We start from the raw sequence: 26,089 nt of genomic DNA, 5'->3' as shown, positions 1-26,089 counted from the left end.
TGTGTCTGTTGATGTTGTCACATGTTTGTTGGGAGAATACCAATCAGGGGTTGCATTTAAATTACATCACATCATTTCACATGCTTTGTAAACAAGTAAAATGCCAACAATGCAAAGTTGAAAGAGGAGATAGGAGTAGACAAAAAGAAAACACACAAAAAGCTTATTTTTACACTGACTTTGCTGACATTTTGGCCAATGGTTATAAAAATGGTGCTGTCAAGCCAAAAAGGGTTCCCCAATTTGCACCAAGTGATCAAAACCATTTGCTTTAGTACTTGGAATTTCATGGCTGGTATGGTAGTGATTCTACTTATAGACTAGGCATATGTAAACAACATATTACACATCCAGTAAAAAATAAAAAATAAATGTTGTTAATCGCCGGTCCCAGACTGCATCTTTCAGTATTACTGTGTTGTAGAGTTGTCCCACCTGGCTATTGAAATATGAATGCACTCACTGTAAGTAAATCTGGATAGTTTAATTACTAAAATGAACCTGGCAAAGGCATGTGGTTGGGAAAGTGTGACGGTTTTAGAAATGGCTTCAGAAAAAAGGGCAAAGCAGGATGTAAACACAGTTTGATTGATGCACATATATAATCGCAGTAATGGAGATAGCGAAATGTTTGTGCATTGACATGCTTTACAGACCTCTAAGATATGAGATGGTTCTCTAGTTTACTGAGGAAGTGTTTCTTTTTCTGTGTCCAGCGACTGGAGTATATGGTTTGTGCACACAACTAGAAATCTAAATAAATCTCAGAAATAGAACTACCAAAACATCTGTCTGGATGATGCTTCAAAACTAAAAAAAAAGTATAAAATGGGGACTAACATGCTAAAAAATGAAATATGTACTTGAAGACCAAGAATAGTCTTCAAGTACAAACCCGATTCCAAAAAATTTGGGACAATAAAAACAGAATGCAATGATGTGGAAGTTTCAAATTTCATTATTTTATATAAATGACATATCAAATGTTTAAACAGAGGAAATGTATCACTTTAAGGGAAAAATAAGTTGATTTAAAATTTCATGGCATCAACACATCTCACAAAAGTTGGGACAAGGCCATGTTTACCACTGTGTGCCATCCCCTCTTCTTTTTATAACAGACTGCAAACGTCTTGGGACTGAGGAGAAAAGTTGCTCAAGTTTATGAATAGGAATGTTGTCCCATTCTTATCTAATACAGGCTTCTAGTTGCTAAACTGTCTTAGGTCTTCTTTGTCGCACCTTCCTCTTTATGATGCGCCAAATGTTTTCTATGGGTGAAAGATCTGGACTGCAGGCTGGCCATTTCAGTACCCGGATCCTTCTTCTATGCAGCCATGACATTGTAATTGATGCAGTATGTGGTCTTGCATTGTCATGTTGGAAAATGCAAGGTCTTCCCTGAAAGAGACGACGTCTGGATGGGAGCATTTGTTGTTCTAGAACTTGGATATAACTGTCAGCATTGATGGTGCCTTTCCAGATGTGTAGGCTGCCCATGCCACACGCATTCATGCAACCCCATACCATCAGAGATGCAGGCTTCTGAACTGAGCGCTGATAACAACTTGGGTTGTCCTTGTCCTCTTTAGTCCGGATGACATAGCGACCCAGTTTTCCAAAATTAACTTCAAATTTTGATTAGTCTGACCACAGAACACTTTTCCACTTCGCCACAGTCCATTTTAAATGATCCTTGCCCTGAGAAAACGCCTTCGCTTCTGGATCCTGTTTAGATACGGCTTCTTTTTTGACCTATAGAGTTTTAGCCGGCAACGGCGAATGGCACGGTGGATTGTGTTCACCGACAATGTTTTCTGGAAGTATTCCTGAGCCCATGTTGTGATTTCCATTACAGTATCAATCCTGTATGTGATGCAGTGCCGTCTGAGGGCCCGAAGATCACGGGCATCCAGTATGGTTTTCTGGCCTTGACCCTTACGCACAGAGATTGTTCCAGATTCTCTGAATCTTTGGATGATATTATGCACTGTAGATGAAGATAACTTCAGACTCTTTGCAATTTTTCTCTGAGATAGTCCTTTCTGATATTGCTCCACTATTTTTCACGGCAGCATTGAGGGAATTGGTGATCCTCTGCCCATCTTGACTTCTGAGAGACACTGCCACTCTGAGAGGCTCTTTTTATACCCAATCATGTTGCCAATTGACATAATAAGTTGCAAATTGGTCCTCCAGCTGTTCCTTATCTTTACATTTAACTTTTCCGGCCTCTTATTGCTACTTGTCCCAACTTTTTTGGAATGTGTAGCTCTCATAAAATCCAAAATGAGCCAATATTTGGCATGACATTACAAAATGTCTCACTTTCAACATTCGATATGTTATCTATATTCTATTGTGAATTAAATATAAGTTTATGAGATTTGTAAATTATCCCATTCCTTTTTTACTCACAATTTGTACAGTGTCCCAACCTTTTTGGAATCGGGTTTGTATTTCAAACAACACTGGCAGACACCAGAGCAAGCAATGATCGAGTCAGTGGAGTACAAGTGGTAAAACACTGGCAGACACCAGAGCAAGCAATGATCGAGTCAGTGAAGATGCTTTTAATGGTGCAGCGGTAAAACATTTTGAGGATCCATGCTAAAGCATCTTAAGGACCTGGAAGTGTCTATGTGGACCATGTTCATTTCTTACTAATGTGTACAAAGAGGAAATTCACTTCCGCCCCATTAATGTGGATGGTGGCATGCCCGTGCTTCTCTTTCCTGTGGTCCACAATCAGCTCCCTTATCTTGCAGACATTGAGGAAGAGATTGTTGTCCTGGCACCATCCTGCCAAGTCTCTGACCTACTCCCTGCATGATGTCTAGTCATCATTAGTGATCAGCCTTATCAGCCCTGTGCTGTCAGCAGACTTGATGATGGTGCTAGTGGTGCGCGGCCCTGCAGCTGTGGGCAAACAGGGTGTAAAGGAGTAGACTAAACATGCACCCCAGAGAGGCACCCGCATTGATCAAGGTTGGTGGCGGATGTGTTACCTACCCTCACCACCTGGGGAGAAGCCTGACAAACTCCGGGACCCAGAATCAGACACAGGAGACCAGTACCTGAGCTTACTGAAGAGTTTAAAGTGGACTATGGTGTTCAACACTGAGCTGTAGCTGATATACAGCATTCTCACAAAGGGATTTCTCTTATTTCTCTTAATACGCACCAAATAGAACAAAATAAATACACAATCAGGAGTGGAGCCATTGTTTTTTTTTAAGGTTCCTTCTTGTTTTCTGTGGCAAAACAGTAATTTTGTTGTGTGTGAATAGGATGAAAAAAAAAAAAAAAAAAAAAACTGTACAATGTACATACTTACTTGTCTTCCCCTAGAACCACTCCAAAGCCTGCATGCTCCACTCGTGTGACCTTGGGGTCATACCATCCAATCATCTGAGCTGCTGCAAACACCAACTGAAAGTGGGTGCTCTGTTGTGGGGAATAAAAACACAGTCAATTGTTACAAATACATACCAGCTAACAGCAGAACTGAATTACAATATGAAGAATATTAATTTAGCTAAAAACACTAATTATTGTATCTCAAACAGAGTATATTTAACATCATACGTTTGAGGAGAATGAGCTGGTCTTTCAGTGTTTTGAAAGGGGTGACTCTGCTACATTAATGAATATTTTTAATGACAATTATGCACACACATCAATCTGTTGTTGAACTATGCTCACACTATTTAAACAGAAAATGTTTATTTAAAACAATTATTTTGTATTTCACTTATTGTAAACAATAATAAGAATACTTGATTTCAGGGTAGAGCTTTTCAATTTCATTATGGGTTATTAAAAAAAGTTATTTTAATAAACCATTCAAAAAAAAAAAATCAATGAAAATGTTAGCTGCCAAAAGAAAAACACAAATATACAATTAGAAATTGAAAAATACATTTTTCATGGCACTGTATCATTCAAGAATCTTAAAGCATATTCCCAGTCGCCATGCTTATGCACTATGGATGGTTTAAATATAAATAAATCATGATAATCTGTTGACTGCAGTAGATGATGTAGTCGAGAACAAATCCAATTTTTAAACCTCCCACTATACAGTTAGGTCCGGAAATATTTGGACACTGACAGAAGTTTTGTTATTTCGGTTTACCAAAATCCATTCAAGTTACAGTAAAATAATGAATATAGGCTTAAAGTGCAGACCCTCATATTTCTTTTTGGGGTATTTACATCAAAATTGGATGAAGGGTTTAGGAATTACAGCATTTTAATATGTAGCCCCCTCTTTTTCAAGGGACCAAAAGTAAGTGGACAATTGACTCAAAAGCTGTTTCATTAAGAGGTGTGGGCTATTACTCCGTTATTTCTTCATCAAAAAAGTTCTGGATGTAAATGTTCTGGAGTTGTTTTCAGGTGTGGCATTTGCATTTGGAATCTGTTGCTGTGAACCCACAACATGCAGTCAAAGGAGCTATCAGTGAAACAGGCCATCCCCTTAGGCTGCAAATAAAATCCATCAGAGAGATAACAGGAACATTAGGCATGGCCAAATCAACAGTTTGGTACATTCTGAGAAAAGAATAATGCACCTGTGAGCTCTACAACACAAAAAGGCCTGGACCTGCATGGAAGACAACAGTGGTGGATGATCGTAGGATCCTTTCGGTAAAGACGGTAAAGAAAAACCCCTTCACAACATCCAGCCAAGTGAAGAACACTCTCCAGGAAGTAGGCATATCATTATCCAAGTCTACCATAAAGAAGACTTCAAACCATTCATAAGCATCAAGAACATAGGCCAGATTTTGCCAAAAAACATCAAAAAAAGCTGCCCAGTTCTGGACAGCATTCTTTAGACCGATGTAACTAAGATCAACCTGTACCAGAATGGTGTGAAGAACAAAGTATGGAGAATGCTTGGAACGGCTCATGAGCCGAAGCATATCACATCTGTAAAACATGGTGGAAGCAGTGTGATGGCATGGGCATGCATTGCTTCCAATGGCACTGGGTCACTAGTGTTTATTGATGATGTGACAGAAGACGTTTAAGTAAGTGTATAGGGATATATTGTCTGCTCAGATTCAGACAAATTCAGCAAACTTGATTGGACATCGCTTTATTTTACAGATAGACAATGACCCAAAACATACTGAGAAAGCAACCCAGGAGTTTAAGGCAAAGAAGTGGAATATTCTGCAATGGCCAAGTCAATCACCTGATCTCAACCTGATCGACCATGCACTTCACCTGCTGAAGACAAAACTTAAGGCAGAAAGACACATGAACATACAACAACTGAAGACAGCTGCAGTAAAGGCCTGGCAAAGCATCACAAAAGAGGGAAACCAGTGTTTAGTGATGTCCATGCGTTCCAGACTTCAAGCAGTCATTGCCTGCAAAGGATTCTTGACATATTTTTGTTCAACCCCTTGAATTAAAGCTGAAAATCTGCACTTCAAGTTCATCTTGGTTGTTTAAATTCAAATGTGGTGTACAGAGCCATAATTATGAAAATTGTGTCAATGTCCAAATATTTCCAGAGCTAACTATGTGTAATATGTTGTTAATATGTGCAAAATCTATAGGTAGAATCACTAAGTGAGCGTTTTTGATGACATGGTGCCCATACTGGCATATGCATGACATTGTTCACCATTTTCACGGACATGTTTTGCACCCTTTTTAACAACTGGTGGCCACAAATACCAGCATGCATGATACTTTCACAACATTTCTCAGTCATATCGACATCAAACAACAATGACATTGATGTGAAATAACAGTGTCCACAGCTAACCCTTACATGTCACAGGCTCAAGTTTTTAACTCAGGTTTGGAGTAAATCTACCTTTTGGAATAATCATGCAAAATAAATGTGTAGCATCAGCCTTGCCATACCAGAATGCGTTTCTGGAGATTTGAAAAACTGCTTTCGCTGTTTCTGTTCATTCCAAGCTGTAATGCTCTCCATTAACAATTTTAAAAATAATTACACTGTTAAACATAACATTAATATATCTATATATTATATCTAATATTGTATCTAATTTGAAGGCTACCTTTTCTACTAATAAAATAATCATCATTAAACCATTGGTCTAACTTCAATCAACTTATTTTCCTTTTCTTATTATTCAGTTCATTTCAATTCACCTGTGAAGTAATATGTTAAATTTCAGCTTCTATTGCTCATTCATCCATTTACTATATTAAATGTATTCAGTGAGAAGACACATTAACACCTGGGTATCAATACCCAGTGGCACATTTTCCCTTGGCCCCTCAAGACAGGAACAGTGGTGAAAATAATTATAGTTAGTCACTAAATACAGATTTCTGTGTTGATAACTGAATTACATAGTATTGCTTTGCAAACAGCAGATTTATTTTAACCACTAAATTCAATAGCAGTAGACTGGCCAATGGTGGCCAAAGTCTACCAAATAACACTTCAACAGAATAACATTGGAAGTTAATGGTTTTGAATGCAAGAGCCACTCCAGCAGAAGCTTTTATGGCCTGAAAACTAGTGACCACTGAGACAAGCCGACTCTTGTGGTGTTGAACCTCAGTAAGGCGGCGTACTACTGTATGCTTGTCTCTTCTGTGTCCCTCTTCGGTCGCTGAATCCCAGAAACCAGGACACTCACTGAGAAGATTACATTTCAGACAACTGACTGAGTAGATTACATTTTCAGCAGGTGACACCAGTGGTTTCAACCAAGTCCTCAGAGGCACAACTGAGGTCGCCTGGTCCCAGATCAGTTTGTGCACTTGCCAATTCCAACGCTGTCACCGTCAAACCCAAACATGTTTGGTATGCCATGACAATGAGTGACATGCTGGCGCTCAGGCTATAAACAGAGGCACTATCCCTGCCCCCCTCCACCCCCCATCACCTGGCCGCTATCCGTCACGTAGATGATGATGTCTGCCTGCTCGTCAAACAGCCGGTGGCGCAGGGCTGCAAGGTCTGAGGTGTCGTAGGTGTAGCCCCCGTCTGACTTCACCACTGTCAGGGGGATCTGCTGGCCCGGGGCGAACACTATCTTACGGCCCTCGTCCATCTCCACCAGGCCTGGACGGAGAGGAGAGGGGAGGAGTGGGAAAGTATTGTTAAGACAACAGTGCCCCCTTCTGGTCACAGACAACACAACTGTAAACCAACCAACATGAAGCAAAGGGTGCACACACATGTATTAACTGGCTCAATATGAAGAAGATTATTATCCACACTGGATGACTAAGTCAACTGTTTGATTGTTCTTTTTTCTGACTGATCTTAAATGTCTGACCTTTGGCCTCAAACTCTTTGACCACAGCGGTCATCATGTTCTGGTAGAAGGACTCTCCTCTCTCGATGATCTGAATGTCCAGACAGTTGTAGACCTTCTGGAATTCTACAAGAGACCAAAGAAAATTTGTTGGAGAGCAAATATGTGTTAGAGCAAGGGATCCCCAACCCCTCAAGCAGGGCCCCTATTTTACTTTTGAGAAATGTCATGCCCCCCGCCCCCAAAACCACACAGCAGAAATGACAATTAACATAATCTTATTATGTTTTATTTAGACTAATACAACTCTTAATAGTTAATTATCACAAGGAGTGTGTAATCCAACAGCAGTACAGCAGGCTGCTTCACTCCGACTTAGCCTTAGTGTTTGTGAAACAATGTTAGTCACAGTAGAACTTATTTGTTGATATTGGATTTTATACAAACCTACATGGGCCTGTAAAGACGATTACAATAACGAGATCAGAGTAGCACAATACATGCCATTGAATATTTAATGGGAACACCAGGCCTGTATTCCCCAAGTCAGGGAAGGAATATCAGGGGTGATTCTGGTGACTGCCACATGAAAGTTATTGTACACTTCAAACTAGTTGCACACTTTGGTTTTGATTGTAACCAACACACTGAGAGCTCCCTCTCACAGAGATGTCAACGGCGAAGGGCAGGATTTTTCTTTCTGTCGCATGAAGTGTCAGCTTTGGAGCGGTGCTTGTTTCTTTCACAAGCCAGAATCGCTTGTAACCATGTTCAAGGAAGAATCTCTTTTATAGAAAAGTTGCATGGAGGTCCCTGAAATCATCCTCAGCTGGTAGGTACTCCACGTCCTCTTCTTTTATGAAAAACATGTCCATCACCCATGCGTCTCGGATACGTAGTTAACAGGATCTGAGAACTGTAAAATCATCCCATTCTATAGTGAATTCTCAGACCAAAGAATTAGGTAAACAGCCCCCCAGAGTGTTTCCACAGGCATTAACACTGCTGAAGCGCTCCTTTTCCTTTTTGCTTTCCTATTTTCCATTTTAATGTCTCCTTTCATTCTATAACGTTGGCCCTGCATGCACTTGTTTGTCTTGTTGTACCGACTGAATATATCAGCCAGATATTGCGTTCATCATTATTTTAACAAGCTCCTCTGACAGGTGTTTGCTACGCCAGATCCTGTTGATGAATCACGCGGCGAAAAACAGCACATTGAGGATCCTGTTCCTTCAAGCAGTTGTTGAAGCCCGTGATTTTCCCGAGCATTGAAGCGGCCCCCGTCAGTACAGCATGCAACTGTATTTTCATAGAGGAGGTATTTATTATTCATGAAAAAAAAAAATGTATTCTCCACATGTGGTTGTGGTCAGATCTTGTCCATTGATCCTATGAGACCAAAGTAAAAATAACTGACTGTTATTTTTAAGCTGAAGTACTGTACAGTCATAAGTGTATGTCTTTATTTTTGTGAACAGCTAATGCTACCTTTACGGCCCTATTCAACGTTGACACTTAGCGGTACTTGGCGCAACTTCCCCTGGATGGAAGCCCTAACAACGGTTTCCATCCTTCTCTCAAGCTCACCCTTCCGGGAAACATCACAGATGAGGTTCCATCCTTTAATGAAGGCTGGGTCTTTACTCTGCAGCTTGACCACACACTGGTACGCTCTCTTCTTAAAGTCTTCGTCCACATCGAAACGTTTCTTGGACTCCTGGTGCACACAGAGAGGGAAACAACACTTGTAGGTCAGCATAGTGAACAATAGTTGACATACTACATCTCGTGACGGCTAGTGAAGGAACAGTGCGAATTGTATGGCTAATACACTAACTAAAAATAGAAAAGTCACAAGTGCTCGTCCCATGTTTCATGAGCTAAAATAAATCACAAATTTTCCAAACTCACAGAAAAATGCATTTCGCTCAATATCTTAAACTTACATTCTTGTTAGTGAGCATTTCATTTTTACCACGATAATCCACTAAACTAAAAAGTGTGGCATGTCAAGAAACAGTTTACACTGGTTCACATTGTGCAGGGAAGAATAAAAGGCTAATCGAATGTGCAATGGGCATGCTAACCAAAGGAATATCAATCAGAGATGTTGCCAGAGAATTGGATGTGAATGCCTTTACAATAAGCTGCCTTAAACACGGTGTTGGAGAGATTATTACGTCCAACCTTCAAACCATGTGTAACCACACCATCCCAGGACCTCCGCATCAGACTTCTTTACCTCTGGGATCGTCTGAGACCAGCAGACCAGACACATGATGATACTGTGGCTTTTCGTCACCAAATCATTTTTACACAAACTCTTAGAAAAGAGAATATAATTTGTGCTCGTCACCCTCAACAGGGTCTTGACCTGACGGGAGTTTGACATCTATTGAGCAAAGGCACACCTATGATTGCCACTGGCAAACTGGAGAACTGCGCTCCTCCCAGGCAAATCCCTGTTTCAACTGTACCAGGCAATAACTATGAAATTGTTGAATGTCGTGTTGAATGTGATGTTTATATTTTTATTCAGTATAATTCCTAGAATGACTGCTGATCACAAATGTATCCAGGAAGCTGAATAAAAATTGCCACCAATGTAACACAGGGTTCAACATTAACGATGGCCCACTGGCCCGTGGACAGTAAAACATAATGTCAGGCCAGCAGACAAAGCTCAATTTCCCCATTTAAATTCATATTATGGTATTAAAAAGTTTGTTTGTCATGTTTGTCATTCTTCCCGCTTAAATTTGCTTAAAATTGCTTGTTCTTGCATTTGCTTGTGTCTGTACCGCTTAGTCTCCCCCTCCCCCTAAAGTGGTACACCATGGCTTTTGCTCTGTCTGTGTGTGTGTATATATATATATATATATATATATATATATATATATATATATATATATATATATATATATATATATATATATATATATATATATATATCACTATAGCAATAATGAGAGAGGGCACAAAGAAATATTCTATATATACATTTTGAAATCTGATATAGTATTGGCAGCCATACTGAACAAATAAAATTGTCCAGAGGAAAGGATATGTAAATTCAGATGTTAATTCCTTTTGTTTTTAATAATAATAATAATATGTGGGAGACTCACTTTGTAGAATGCCTGCAGGTCTACGATGGGAGGGGACACACTCAGGTAGTCCGGGAACTTGTCCTGCAGGTGAGCGATTAGCATCCCAAACTGGGTGCCCCAGTCACCCACGTGATTAAGCCTGGGAAACACACCACAAGCACAAGGACATTGTAAGCAAATAAAAACTAGAGGGGGGGACTACATTTTTCTCACATTGAGTTTAATAGCTGTAATATTTCAACCATGTGCTTTAAAGGCATCGACAACGTGCAGACTAACGGAGTGGAGCGTTGAAAGATAAATTCCCAGCGCAAGATACTTCTTACTAGGGATGCAATAGTAGGACTGTAACAATACTCTGCACAATCATACATCTCCTAGGTTTAGTTATTTCCATACCATAATTAAAGTAATACCAGTACATAACATCACAACTTAAAAAGATGAATGTCTGTTTGTGTCACAATATGAATGACGTCCTGACCTCAAAACTTCGTAGCCCAGGAACTCAAAAAGGCGACACATGCTGTCCCCGATGATGGTAGAGCGCAGATGACCGACATGCATCTCCTTGGCAATGTTTGGAGATGAGAAGTCCACAATGACCTAGGAAACACAAACGCACACACACACTCACAGAAAATTCATTGAACGGTTTTGGTGGGGCATGAAGCTATTTATTTTAAATTTTTTAAATGCAATGGTTAAGTCTGTAAGAGCAGGATGTAAGCCTACCTTCTTCTTTTTTGGTAAAGGAGGAGGCTGAACCCCGTTGAGAAGCAAGTTGGTCAGCAATTTGGATACAAACGACCTCTTAAGGTGAACATTGATAAAACCTGAGAGCACAAAAAGCATGTAACACCCCTCAGTTAATAGGCACAAAATCCAGACCCTATTCAACTGTGACTAGATTATAGTTTCAGTTATGGACGCTGTTGGCATAGAGGAAAGTGTTATACATTTGTTTTTGCCGGACAGCGTAAGCAGAGACAGACAAAAAGAGCAAATGTCTCTTACTGAGTGAGTGCCTAACTGACTACCTGTTAAATAGCATAGTGGATGATGCAGACTGCCACATAGTCTAACAGGTTTCAATCCTCGCCATGGACCAAACAAAGTAGGCATTCGAATTTATTCAGGATGTGATAACTTTGCTGGCTACAAGCTTCAGTAGCTACATTATAGTAAGCGGTTATATTGCGATAGATGAACTGCACCGACAAGGACTATTTCGGAGTCATCATTTTCATTTTAGGTACTGATTTATCACAGGCCCATTATCAGCAACAATCAGTTCTGTGTGAAGACTATTCCATGTGAGAAATTGCTAAGAAACTGAAGATCTCATAGAAAGCAGTGTACTACTCCCTTCAAGGTCTCAAGGTTTGTTTGTCAAACACACCAAACAACACAGCGTCATCCTGCACAATAAAATTCTTTGTGACATGGCATCTGACAACAACGTAGTGAGAGTTAAGAAGAATATAAGTAAAAATATAGCCAAAAAAATTATTTAAAAAAAATACATAACACTTAGCACTTAACACTTAGCAGCAGTTACAATTTAAAATTAAAAAAGTATAGTATTGTTGGACATCACAGATATGCAAGTATGGCAGAAATACACAATGTAAACTATCAGCAATTTGGTAGAATATAATTGACTGTGTAAGTATTCACCAGCTATGCTTTGACAAACCTGAATGAGCAACCAATTATGTTTAGAAGTGACATAATTAGTTGATATCAGAATAATGATATCAACCCATAGTTGGTTAGTGCAATTTATAACAAAAGCAACATCATGAAGAACATTCAAAGCAAATCTGGAATAAAAGTTATTCAAAGCATCAATCAGGGGTATGATAAAGGAACATTTTCAAGGCACTGAATATTCCTCAGATAACTGTAGTCAATCTTTAAGAAATTGAGAGAATTTGGCACAACTGAGCATTTGGACAGGAAGGGCACTAGCCCATGGTTCTATGCATGTAGCTGGGCCATAAGGTGAAACACATGCACGTGCGTTTTCTTTACAAGGAGCATACACTACTAAGCTGAGAAATCTAGACATACAGAAATAAATTAAGGAGCACAATTCAATTATTGAGGTTTGTCTCTAATGTTGACAGTTAACCACAATGAATATGGACAACAACAAAGCCAAAAACATACAATACACAAATGGGTATTCGAATGGGTCTCCAACCTTTTCGAAAGTCCAAAAATGTTGCGAGCCACTACTTTTTTTTCTTTCAACCTGGCACATTCTTCTCACAGTTGTAAGATTTGAAAGATGAAATCAGTTGAAATCAGATTTGTCCTTTACTTTTTCCAGTCTCTCTCTTTTTAAAAAAATCTTGTTAAAGGTGAATTTTCAATAAGGGTAGGAAGACTTCTGATATCCACTGTAGCAAATTTAAGTGCACAATCAGGTTTTGACTCCACAGCTGTGCTACATACCTAGGGATATGCCTTGACTGCTTAATTTCAATACACACATAATCCACCTTCATTCTAAATGTAAATCCAGGGTTGTGTTTATGTTCCACAACAAGGATCTCTCACCCATGCTACTTAGCTCGCTTATTAACATCCGCTTCTCCAATAGTCTGCTTAGCTCACTTCTTAACATCCACTTCTCCAAACATCGACCTAGCTCACTTCTTAACATTCGCTTCTCCAATAATAACCTATTGAATATTTCACTCGTCACTCCTTAGACATTGTAGATGTAGTGATTGTATAAGTTAGTGAACTGTTATAAGCTGTTGTAACCAATGTAGATGTATTGATTATATAAGTTAGTGAACTGTTATAAGCTGTTGTAACCAATGAAACAAAATATTAAATGTCTGTAATATGAACCGAAACTGAAGGAGCAAGTAGGAGAATAGGAAACCCTGTTTAAGCAGTTGCCGGGGAGAGAAAGATTTAGTATGTCTGTTTTGTGAGAAACAGGTCACAGGTCAGAGACACACACACATAGTCGGACAGACAAGACAGAAACCAGAAAGGGGGACAAGGGAATACTTGCAGTTATCCTATAAGGAATAAAACTGGGATTGGGCCAATGGCACACACTTTGTAAGTTAACGCCTCTATCTTTTGGGCGTAGTAGAAGTATAAAAATGATGTTTTGAATGTTGATCCTTAGACATTGTGCGGCGACACGTGTCTCCAGAAGCTTCTGTAATAAATGGACGTATAACTACGGTAATTGCCCTGACTCCCTGTGTTTTATTCTCCTTTCCAACAAACCAACTCTGGGAAGTGTTAGACTTCAACAACATACATTTCTTTTGGTGATCATTCATTTTTGTTTGCTAACGATAATGACTGAAAATAATTGTAAAATACCTTCAGCTTGACCCCAATCACACCAAAATAAGCATGCTAAGCAAGCAGCCATGTTAGCAAAGATTACAATAATTAGCTAACCATTTCATGGTGCTATAGCAGATAACAAAATAGCCAATGTAGCTAGGAGTTTGTCATTTTGAATATTCACCACTTTCATCAACAACCAATATGTGATGTAATGTTAACTAATAACTAGAGTGTGGTAATTTGACAAAGCTGCAATAAAATTCGAACCTGGGTCTTCCAGCTAGATTGCTAGCTTTGTGGTGTAGTGGTTAAAGACACAGCCTCTCACATGGGAGACTCAGGTTCGAATTCAGTGAGGGCAACAACATTTATCCCTTTTAATCGCAGGTCGGCAGAACTCGGCTTGCCTGGTTCCTTTTCTTGTTAAAAGTGTTCCTCTATTAGACCATTTCTCTTACTTTTTCCAGAGCTATGTATGTGTATATATATATACACATACATATATGCCAAGTGTCGGTATAGTGTCTGGACATTAGATTATTTTGTCATGCATTAACATTATGCTAATATTTCACTAGATACCAGTAAGCATTGTGTTAAACTGACTAACGTTTCTTATTAAGTTTACTTCAACCACAAATAGCATCTACGAACTGTATGGTTTTGGCCACTGGCTGTTTCAACAGATTATTTGCCAGTAATTGGCTTACTAGTATCTACTAATTTACTACTTGGAATAGTCATAAGAATTGAGCAATTGCTAGCGAAACTGATGACGTCACACTGCCACAGCTATTTAATTTCATGGCACAACAACACCAGTTTCTTTCATTCGTGAATGACATCGATAAAATAACTATCAATATAGGTGACGATAACTGACTTCTTCAAGTGAAAAGAACTGTGACAGAACTGTGGAAACTCCTCTCTTACTGCCCAAGGGGTTGTGATCTAGCCTATATTACCCCAAATAGCAAGCACAGATGAAAATCCACCAGAAATAGTTGAAATATAACCGGAAACAGTTTTATTTTAGGCTTACTATAACGTAGCTACTGAAGATTGTATCCAGTTAAGTTTTTGCCTATCCTGAACAAATCTTAAGACATAATTTGCTTTGACTGAAACCAAGCTTGAACACCATTCCCCAGCATGGGAGTCCACATGTCTAACCACTACGCTATTTAACAAGGGGTGGTCGGTCAGACACTCACTCACTAAGAAACATTTGCTCTTCTTGGCCGGCTGCTTACGTGGTCCAACAAAAGCCCTAAGCATCTACCTATGTAAACATAGACCAAGAATGCAACAGATCAATAAGTGCAATAAAGTCAAATATGTGCCTAGCTAGAACAACATCTTCACACTGCTGGCGATTGGAGATTTAATCTAGCAACCCTTCGGTTACTGGTCAGCAATTCAAACCGCTAGGCTATCTGACCCCCACTTCTATTAAATATGCATTAATTCTGAGTAAGCATATTGTATCCTAATTTATGTAGTATGGCAGGAAATGTACCAAAAACAAGTATTACCATTATGTTGTTGTGTAGTTAGACTGATAAAAAGTTATTAAATTAATAATTATTGCATGATGGAAAAAACAATTTCACAAACCTGGTCCAGCAATTTCAGTCTTCTCAATGAGTTCATTGTCAGGAATTTTCTGTTGAATCTTCTCAGCAATTTCCCTGGGGTTTACTTTCAGGCCCTTTGATTTCATCATCTAAAAAAGCAAGTCCAAAACAATTATAGGCCTACTCCAATTTCATTCACCCTCTAACAGCTCAAATAAAAATTAAGCTCTTGATGTTCATTTGAGCTGGTTGTACTGAAAACTAGGTTGCTAGAACGAATCCCTGAAACCAGGCGTTTGAATGAGACCCACAAGGTTCTAACGTGACATGCTTCTCCTTATCTCCCCTTTTGTCTACTTACATGACACATCGTAGAGCTTTAGCATGTTACAGAACAAAGCTCAAAGATGGTTTAAGACTGTCCAACAAACATTCAAGAAATGCTTTTTCAGATAAAACAATTATACTGCTAAATGATTTTGCCTTAAAAGATACCATCAGTCATGTTAATATGGCATGGTGTCGATGATGACAGCGAAAGACAAAAAGGATTCACCATTTTGTTCAGATTCAACCTGGTATACAATGGTATAAATAATCTAACCCCAGCTGTCACAAATGAAATACATGTGAATATAAGGTGTAAAGGGTATAATTATAACATTGGGAACAATAGATGCATTTAACATCAGCAATAATGTATTTCAGCAATCTAGGATTTCAGGATCTAAACAAAACATTAGAATTTGATTGTATTACTATTTTGGCTTATAGAATTGGCTAGTGCTGACATTGATTTAGACAAAATTAAACAGCCCTTGTTTTCCAAATGGAGATTTTGCAAGTGTGTTCAAGATAACCACAGGGTAAGGTGAGATATGCTACTGTTATGGCACTGTACAGAATTTCTTAAACTAAGATTGTGGTGTTTATTATGGTGCTGAATATTTACATAAAACTGAATAGAATTTTTGGTTTGACATTATCAACAAGAAACAGTAGCTGGGCCATAAGGTGAAACACATGCACGTGCAGTGCTTTGGCCATAACACTGACCTGGAAGGCATATAAACACACTGACAATGTTGTTTGCCAGGAAATTAACATGGTGCTCTCCCTGTGGAACACTTGGTGTTTCTGGTGATAGTAGAATTGTCTCGGTACCAATGTGAGTTGTTTTTTAATGTTTTTTTATTCTGATTCTGTTTATACAGAGCAGGACCAGACTTCATACCTCACTACTCATTGACTCCCACACACAGAGACATCATCTGTTGACCTCAGCAGCCACAGGGAGTATGTTAGGAAAGGGCACCCAGGGAGTATGTTAGGAAAGTGCACCCAGGGAGTATGTTAGGAAAGTGCACCCAGGGAGTATGTTAGGAAAGTGCACCCAGGGAGTATGTTAGGAAAGTGCACCCAGGGAGTATGTTAGGAAAGTGCACCCAGGGAGTATGTTAGGAAAGTGCACCCAGGGAGTATGTTAGGAAAGTGCACCCAGGGAGTATGTTAGGAAAATGCACCCAGGGAGTATGTTAGGAAAGGGCACCCAGGGAGTATGTTAGGAAAGGGCACCCAGGGAGTATGTTAGGAAAGGGCACCCAGGGAGTATGTTAGGAAAGGGCACCCAGGGAGTATGTTAGGAAAGGGCACCCAGGGAGTATGTTAGGAAAGGGCACCCAGGGAGTATGTTAGGAAAGTGCACCCAGGGAGTATGTTAGGAAAATGCACCCAGGGAGTATGTTAGGAGAGTGCACCCAGGGAGTATGTTAGGAAAGTGCACCCAGGGAGTATGTTAGGAAAATGCACCCAGGGAGTATGTTAGGAAAATGCACCCAGGGAGTATGTTAGGAGAGTGCACCATGTAACCTAGGGAAGATGGCACCTCGGGAAGATAGCATACCCGTTTACAACACTTTTTTTTTTTTTTATCCCTGACACAAATGTTATCCCTGACACAAAAGAATGCCAAGGAGAGTCAGAGACAAACCTCAGATCCTGGCTCCTCTCTATGTTTCTGCATCTCTAGGGAGCTCTTCCTAGCCACTGCCTTGCATGTTTTGTGGGGATTAAAGCATGGCATCTGCACAGCATAACCACTTTGAAGCAGATGGTTTTGAAGCAGACATTTAATTTTCAATAACCAACAGTATTGATTTCCCACCTGAGCCATGGCCATGGCACTGTTGCATTGGTAGTCTCCAAACTTGGCCTGTTGGTTCGGGGTAACAGCCAGGGGAGCGTTCTCTAGGTCGGGGAAGGCCTCCCGGATGGCTTCCCCAAAGATCTCCTGCAGACGCTGGTTGATATTCATCATGGTTTTACTGCACTGGCTCCTTTCCTCTTGCAGACTCTGTGAGGGAAGACAGACGTAGAGCCGTTCAATACAAAGTATGGAGGACAACCAATATTTTAGCAAACTAGACAATCTACTCTCCAATCTACTCTCTTTGAGTATGTTAGGCCTATGGGCTAAATGTTCAACCATTTCTTTTTGTAGGCATAGTTTTATAAGCCTATTGTTACACCTACTATTTCTACTTATGTTTCTTGTTTTCAAATTGTTAAAAAAAAAATATTGTGAGGTAACACACACACACACACACACACACATATATAATGTAATAATTGCGACTGCCCTACATAACTGTCAACTACAGGCACTAAGAAGACACATTTTTTAACCAATCAATCAAATGTATTTTATAAAGACCTTTTTACATCTGCAGATGTCACAAAGTGCTTTTACAAAACACCTGGCCTTAAACTCCATGGAGCAAACAACAGTAGTTGTTTGCCCTGGACAGGGCCCAACAGGCAGGAAATCAATCCACTCCCATTGCAAAGCATCAACTAAAGGGACACCCACCAACCGCAGCCACCCTGAATGAGTGCAGAGTATTGCTAGCAGAATACAGACAACATGCCAGTGACTCCGCCCCCGAGAGGCATTGGAGGGAGGGCATCCCAGTGGCGATGAGAGCCTACTTAGCAAGACAGCAAGGGTGGAAAGTATCAAGCCTTCTGGTCACCTTACAATGAGCTGGAGGCTCCATACATGTGATGTCACTGTGTGTTGTACCTGATATAATGTTAACTTTAATTTAAATATAAATTCTGTTTTTATGAGCATGATACACTCACATAAAGGATTATTAGGAACACCATTCTAATACTGTGTTTGACCCCCTTTTGCCTTCAGAACTGCCTTAATTCTACGTGGCATTGATTCAACAAGGTGCTAAAAGCATTCTTTAGAAATGTTGGCCCATATTGATAGGATAGCATCTTGCAGTTGATGGAGATTTGTGGGATGCACATCCAGGGCACGAAGCTCCCGTTCCACCACATCCCAAAGATGCTCTATTGGGTTGAGATCTGGTGACTGTGGGGGCAATTTCAGTACAGTGAACTCATTGTCATGTTCAAGAAACCAATTTGAAATGATTCGAGCTTTGTGACATGGTGCATTATCCTGCTGGAAGTAGCCATCAGAGGATGGGTACATGGTGGTCATAAAGTGATGGAATTTAAACAATGCCCAATTGGCACTAAGGGGCCTAAAGTGTGCCAAGAAAACATCCCCCACACCATCACACCACCACCACCAGCCTGCACAGTGGTAACAAAGCATGATGGATCCATGTTCTCATTCTGTTTACGCCAAATTCTGACTCTACCATCAGAATTTGGTGAGCTCGTGCAAATTGTAGCCTCTTTTGCCTATTTGTAGTGGAGATGAGTGGTACCCGGTGGGGTCTTCTGCTGTTGTAGCCCATCCGCCTCAAGGTTGTGCGTGTTGTGGCTTCACAAATGCTTTGCTGCATACCTCGGTTGTAACGAGTGGTTATTTCAGTCAAAGTTGCTCTTCTATCAGCTTGAATCAGTCGGCCCATTCTCCTCTGACCTCTAGCATCAACAAGGCATTTTCGCCCACAGGACTGCCGCATACTGGATGTTTTTCCCTTTTCACACCATTCTTTGTAAACCCTAGAAATGGTTGTGCGTGAAAATCCCAGTAACTGAGCAGATTGTGAAATACTCAGACCGGCCAGTCTGGCACCAACAACCATGCCACGCTCAAAATTGCTTAAATCACCTTTCTTTCCCATTCTGACATTCAGTTCAGGAGATTGTCTTGACCAGGACCACACCCCTAAATGCATTGAAGCTACTGCCATGTGATTGGTTGATTAGATAATTGCATTAATGAGAAATTGAACAGGTGTTCCTAATAATCCTTTAGGTGAGTGTATGTTGGTTATAGACTGACATTATTAATGCATTAGACTGAAGATAACTGCTGCTCTGCCAACAGCATGCACTCTCTGTTTTACTAGCAAGCATGGTTGTTAGAATTTAGCTAGCCGTAAGTGCAAGCCTAGCCCAACTATGGGCCAATGGCCATATCTGATCATTTGGGGGCCACTTTTGCTGAACATTTGTGCATGTGATTAACTCCTGATAATAATCTAAACAACTGTAAAAAACTAAAAGAAAATGACACTCTTTCTTCCTTGATTTTATGAGACATGAGCGCTGGCACTCAGTGCGCTGGAGAGGGGCTGCCATAAATGCACGACAGACTTTAAACTACGTTCTTCTTATGTAGACTAAATCAAAGATATATTATTTCTCCCCACAGAATTTATCTTTAGAAAATATAATGCAACACTATCAGCTCCTTGTTCACGACACAAGACAGGCAGACAGGAAGGAAAAGAAACCATTCAACTTTTACTTTACTTACCAATGTGGAGATCTTTCTTCCAAATACTCCAGCCATGTAACTATCCATTCATTAAATGTATTAGTACACTTTAGGATCTTCCTTACCCCGGAAATATGCACGAACATTAGGTTCAAAGCTCAAAGATTTATTGGCAATGAAATGCTTGGTTTTCCTACACCCGACAGTGCAGTTAAAAGTAAAACATTTACTTATAATAAAAAATTAAGAAGATATCAAAATAAATCAATAATAACATTATACAAAAGCACGCATCAATAAAAATAACTATACAACCGTAGTGAAATGTAAAAGTGACAGATGTGCACTTTTATTTTGGTTTGTAAGGGTGGTATTACAATGTAAGGGGACACGCAACAGAAGTATTCCTTCCTGGCTAGTGATAAATCACAGAATAGCATCGCTCATTTTAGATCATAATTCTTGGTAACAGAAGGTTCTGTTACCAACTTTTACAAGAGGAGCTGCCTTTCTGGAGATAATGCTGTTTCCTCCACTATATATACAGTATCTAACAAAAGAGAGTACACCCCTCACATTTTTGCATACTTATGTCATACTTATGTCATGCAATAACATGCAAATTAATTACTTAAAAATTATATAATGTGATTTTCTGGACTTTTGTTTGAGATTCCGTCACTCATAGTTGAAGAGTACCTATGATAACATTACAGACTTCTACATGCTTTGTAAGTGGGAAAACCTGCAGTGTATCAAATACTTGTTCTCCCCACTGTATATTCACACACACACACATTTTCGCCGGTATCAGGTGTAGTTGTCCGGCAGATGAAAATATCAACAGCCACAATGTTCGGTGGGAAATATGCCAAATTAATAGATGAATAGCATATTAAATACTGAGTTACTGAATCTTTGGTCATGTGACTAAGCGTGGCGCGAAATTCCAAAGCAGCACCCTTCGGCAGCAAGCCCAGCATACATCTCCTAATTGATGAAGGCAAAGCAGACATTCCCCAGGCTTTTTTTAAAGGCATGGTGCAACGGAGGCCAGAAAGACCACAGAAAAGTGTTTTTATTTGAAATAGCCTATTTATAAGGAATAGGCTTCATTATGTAGCAAAATGGGTTTCATTGTCTAATATGCAATGGGACAACATATATTTATATCCATACATTTTAATGTGCACTTTTTAATTCGGAAATATGGTTGGAAATTACAAAGTTAACTTAAAGATTTTGTCAAAATATTTTACATACGGATGAGTGAGTTGATCTGACAAATAAGCGACTGAAATGCACTCTCTCTTAAATAATAATGTTGTGATATTAGGCTACATTATGGTGCATTGCAAAACAATTCTAAACTAGGTTCAAACATACTGAAATTTAGAAGCAAACGAGTTTCAGTAAATTATCTGTGTCTATAACTTTACACAGAGCTGTCAAACGCTCTTCTGCACCCATGGTCCAGACATCCTATGGAAACTGACATAATTCACATGCTATTTGTTGAGACATTTCTAACATTGGCTTCAAAATTCCTTATTCAGATTGATTACAAAATAATGATTCCAATCTATTGTGCAAAAAGAAAGTTGTCTATAAAATAATTGCGATCTGGCTTAAATTACTGCAATCAGGCAATTATGTAATAATTGCAACAGCCCTAGTTATAGCCTATACGCTCAGAAGAGTTCATTCTGCTGACTAATTTAAATAAAAAACAATTGTTGCGTCATAGCATTTGTGTTTTATTGCTGTTTAAATGTAGGCTATTATATGGCTATTTAAAAAATATGTCCGGTAGCTGTTCTATATGGCCGGATTTCTGGAATTTTTATGAAAGTCTAACGTAAACTCTGATATAGCTCCCATCCACCGTGTTATTTTGCATACTAGAATCAGTCAGTTTGATATTCAGTTCCAGATTTTTTTATTTTATTTAGGTATTTACTTTGAATTAGATGTTCAGTTCAACACTTATCCTGTTTCTAATAAAGTCAAAGATTGTTCATTATGAACAGTGTCACTTTTTTCAGATGATCGGCTTATTCCTGCTCCAAACTATCATTATTATATTGGCCTTAAAAATCCACAATCGGTCGAATTTTAGTCAGATTATAAAGAAATATGCCACTTTGACAATTACAAACAACAGGTGATGAGCAAAGAATATAAGGGAATTTGAGCTGTGAGAATATTATGTACATTCTTTGTGGGTAAATGACTAACAATGTTTAAGAAAGTGTAAAGACAAAAGATTAAAATATACATTTGGAAACACAGTATCCAGTAAGTGGAGTGGAGGCAGAGGGGTCTGTATTATGGTTAACTCTCGCTGGGGTTCAGATGTTGCAGTACTTTCAACACACTTCTCACCAGACCTGGAGCTCCTAAATATAAAAGTACAGCCCTTCTACCTTCCGTGGGAATTCAGCTCTGCTATAATGGGCATGCATGGTTTCCAATGGCACTGGGTCACTAGTGTTTATTGATGATGTAACAGAAGCAGCCGGATTAATTCAGAAGTGTATAGGGATATGTTGTCTGCTCAGATTCAGCTAAATTGATTGGACGGCGTTCCACTTTACAGATGGACAATGACCCAAAACATACTGTGAAAGCAACCCAGGAGTTAAAGGCAAAGAAGTGGAATATTCTGCAATGGCCGAGTCAATCACCTGATCTCAACCTGATCGACCATGCACTTCACCTGCTGAAGACAAAACTTAAGGCAGAAAGACACATGAACATACAACAACTGAAGACAGCTGCAGTAAAGGCCTGGCAAAGCATCACAAAAGAGGGAAACCAGTGTTTAGTGATGTCCATGCGTTCCAGACTTCAAGCAGTCATTGCGTGCAAAGGATTCTTGACAGCGTATTAGAAATTGTATTTATGATTGTGTAAATTTGTCCAATTACATTTGAGCCCCTGAAATAAAGGGACTGTGTAAGAAAATGTTTGCAATTCCTAAGTCTTTCGTATGATATTTTTGTTCAACACTTGAATTAAAGCTGAAAGTCTGCACTTCAATTGTCTCTCGGTTGATTCATCTTAAATTCAGTGGTGTCCAGAGACAAAATGTTTAAAATTGTGCCAGTGTCCAAATATTTCCGGACGTACCTGTGATTGTATGTCAACTTTGTAAATGTTGTGTAGTCTGTCCCTATATGTTGTCTACCACTTGCAGCACCATTACAACAGGTACAATGCTGAGTATACAGTGGGGAGAACAAGTATTTGATTTTGCAGGTTTTCCCACTTACAAAGCATGTAAAGGTCTGTAATTTTTATCATAGGTACTCTTCAACTGTGAGTGACAGAATCTAAAACAAAAATCCAGAAAATCACATTGTATTAATTTGCCTTTTATTGCATGACATAAGTATTTGATACATCAGAAAAGCAGAACTTAATATTTGGTACAGAAACCTTTATTTGCAATTACAGAGATCATATGTTTCCTGTAGTTCTTGAACTGTACCTATGATAAAAATTACAGACCTCTACATGCTTTGTAAGTAGGAAAACTTGCAAAATCAGCAGTGTATCAAATACTTGTTTCCCCACTGTATATGGAGTAATTAATGGACTAGAGGACACTCACCATGAGGCAGCTTATATTGTTGTTGGCGACTTCAGTAGGGCTAATATAAGGAAAGTTTTGCCGAAATGCCACCAGCACATTAACTTTCATACCAGTGGTGATCAGACACTTGACCATTGTAATTTACAAATACGGAACAGCTACAAACCCCTGCCCCTACCCAGTCTTTGGTAAGGTGGATCATACCTCCATTCTTCTCCTTCCAATCTACAGACAACAACTAAAACAGGGAGAAGTGGTTTTTCGGGCAGTTCAGCACTGGAGTGAGGAATCCACTACCCGCCCCGACACAGCCTCAGCACCCCTTGACACAATTCCGGGAATACATTTTTCGGTTGGCATAATGCACATCATTTCGGGTAACGGGTGTCATCCATTCATGGCTCAGGTTACACACGAGTCACTACGGCCGACAGGCACACAGGTTAGAATTTATTTTAGTTCCTGTTTAATTCAAATGCTCCCTAAGTCAACTACAATAATGTCACTGTAGTTTAACACTGCTTGTGCTGCATGACTATTATGCTTGATCTCTTTCAGTGTGCCGGACTGTTGTGGTATTGTTTTCAAAGATAATGTACGTTTGTCCATAATAGTCATGCAATGCAACCAGTGTTAAACTACAATGACATTATTTGAACTCCTCAGTAATGGAAACGTTTTACTAACAGAAGTTGTAGTTGACTTAAATTAGATTTTAGGGGGCATTGAATCTCTTTCAGTTTGCGGGACTCAAAGATAATGTAAGTTTGCCCTATCACCCCACAGAATTTACACATTTTAGAAGCCCCTTCATTCCTTGTAAACATTTCAGGCAATTCCTTGAAATTCTACACATTTTCATCTTAGAAATTCAGGAAATTCTGAGCATGTAAAAATTCCCTGGAAAGTGATACCAACCCTTTTGAGGACATTGAGGCGATATTTCAGCTTGGCATTCTCCTCCCTCAGGCCGTCCAGGTGTGAAGACAAGCCCACGCTCGGCGGGTTCTTCAGGCACTCGATCTCAGCCGTGAGGGAATGGATCTCCCTCTCCTAGACAGATATGAAGGATTCACTGTCAAAAAAGGGTGGCCTCTACAGCTATAACTTGGTTAAGGCAGATCACACCTCCATTCTACTCACCCCCAACCTACAGCCAACAACTAAAAAAGGACAAACCGTTTTCTTTGGCAATTCAACACTGGAATGAGGAATCCTTCACAACACTCCAGGAATGCTTTGAAACAATAGATTGATGTTCTGTGTTGCAGCTGATGGGGACATTGAGGAATACACAGACTCTGTCTCACCATATATCTTCAAGTGCGTTAAATGATTTTGCCCCAAGGAAAATGTTAGGACTTTGCCCTAACCAAAAGCCCTGGGTTATTTATAATATCCATGCAACACTCAGGGCACGGACGTGGAGGCTTCGAGGAGGTGACCTACGGAAGGCCATCAGAGATGTGAAAAGAAACTACAAGGATAAGTTGGGAGATTACTACCACAGCCCTGACCCGAGACACATGTGGTATGGACTGTAACACATCACAGACTATAAAGGGAGAAACAGCAATGATGCCCAGCCTGCCGCCTCTCTACCCAATTAGCGCAACACCTTCTATGCACGGTTTGAGGCGACCAACACAATTCCTTCAGTGAGGCTTGCTGAGGACCAGGACGAGTGCACTCTGTCCCTAACCATGACTGACGTGAGGAGAGCTTTTAAAACTGTGAACCCATGAAAGTCACCAGGGCCAGGTGGCATTCCAGGCCGTGTCCTCAGGGGGTGCGCTGACCAACTAGCGGAGGTTTTCACCTCCATATTCAACCTCTCCCTGACTCTGTCTGCAGTTCCCACCTGCTTTAAACAGACCACCATTGTCCCTGTACCAAAGAAACCATCCATCACCTGCCTGAATGACTAATTTCCTGTAGCACTGACCTCCACCCTCATGCTGGCCAGAACCCACATCTGCTCCACCATTCCTGACATCTTGCGCTGCGTACACAGTCCCCCTCCTGTACTCCCTGTTCATGCATGACTGCGCGGCCACACACAGCTCCAACATCATCTTAAAGTTTGCGGACGACACAACCTTCTTGGGTCTCATCTCCAATAATGATTAGACCACTTATAGAGAGGAGGTAGGGGATCTGCCTGCATGGGGCCAGGACAACAACCTCCCTCTCAACATCTGCAAGACTAAGGAGATGATCGTGGACTTCAGGAAGCGGCAGACGGGGGGGTCATGTCCCCATACACAACCATGGGGCTGAAGTGGAGAGAGACGAACACCTTACTGAGACAGTTGGTTTTTCTTTAATTTGTCACTGGTCTCTATATACCACAACTGTCAGCCAATCAGTATTCAGGATTCAAATAGCAACAAGCATTCTGAATCACTAAAGTGAACTAAATCATTCAGTAAAGTTCTTTGAAAAGATTCAGATTCATTTTATGAATCTTTATGTCCAACATCTCAATTCCATCT

General features: G+C 39.9%; 1 protein-coding gene across 2 annotated transcripts in view; it reads right to left on the bottom strand.

The window, feature by feature from the left end:
- rars1 (arginyl-tRNA synthetase 1) overlaps positions 1-26,089 on the bottom strand; it is a 36,537-nt gene that overhangs the window by 8,656 nt on the left and 1,792 nt on the right. Inside the window, exons 2-11 of one of the 2 annotated variants that reach the window (XM_013134528.4) lie at positions 24,513-24,647; positions 17,450-17,638; positions 15,326-15,434; positions 11,114-11,214; positions 10,863-10,984; positions 10,397-10,517; positions 8,856-8,985; positions 7,287-7,391; positions 6,891-7,069; positions 3,338-3,447 (exon numbers count right to left, since the gene is read on the bottom strand). In XM_013134528.4, the coding sequence (XP_012989982.1) occupies positions 3,338-3,447; positions 6,891-7,069; positions 7,287-7,391; positions 8,856-8,985; positions 10,397-10,517; positions 10,863-10,984; positions 11,114-11,214; positions 15,326-15,434; positions 17,450-17,638; positions 24,513-24,647 (1,301 nt within the window). Of the gene's footprint in view, positions 1-3,337; positions 3,448-6,890; positions 7,070-7,286; positions 7,392-8,855; positions 8,986-10,396; positions 10,518-10,862; positions 10,985-11,113; positions 11,215-15,325; positions 15,435-17,449; positions 17,639-20,035; positions 20,118-24,512; positions 24,648-26,089 lie in introns of those variants that run through there. The other variant, XM_013134529.3, reaches the window with a different exon arrangement.

This window comes from Esox lucius, chromosome 7, assembly GCF_011004845.1.
Source record: "Esox lucius isolate fEsoLuc1 chromosome 7, fEsoLuc1.pri, whole genome shotgun sequence".
In the NCBI taxonomy this organism is placed as follows: domain Eukaryota; kingdom Metazoa; phylum Chordata; class Actinopteri; order Esociformes; family Esocidae; genus Esox; species Esox lucius.
Note: the sequence above shows the minus strand (reverse complement) of the source record. Positions and strands in the feature narration are given on the sequence as shown.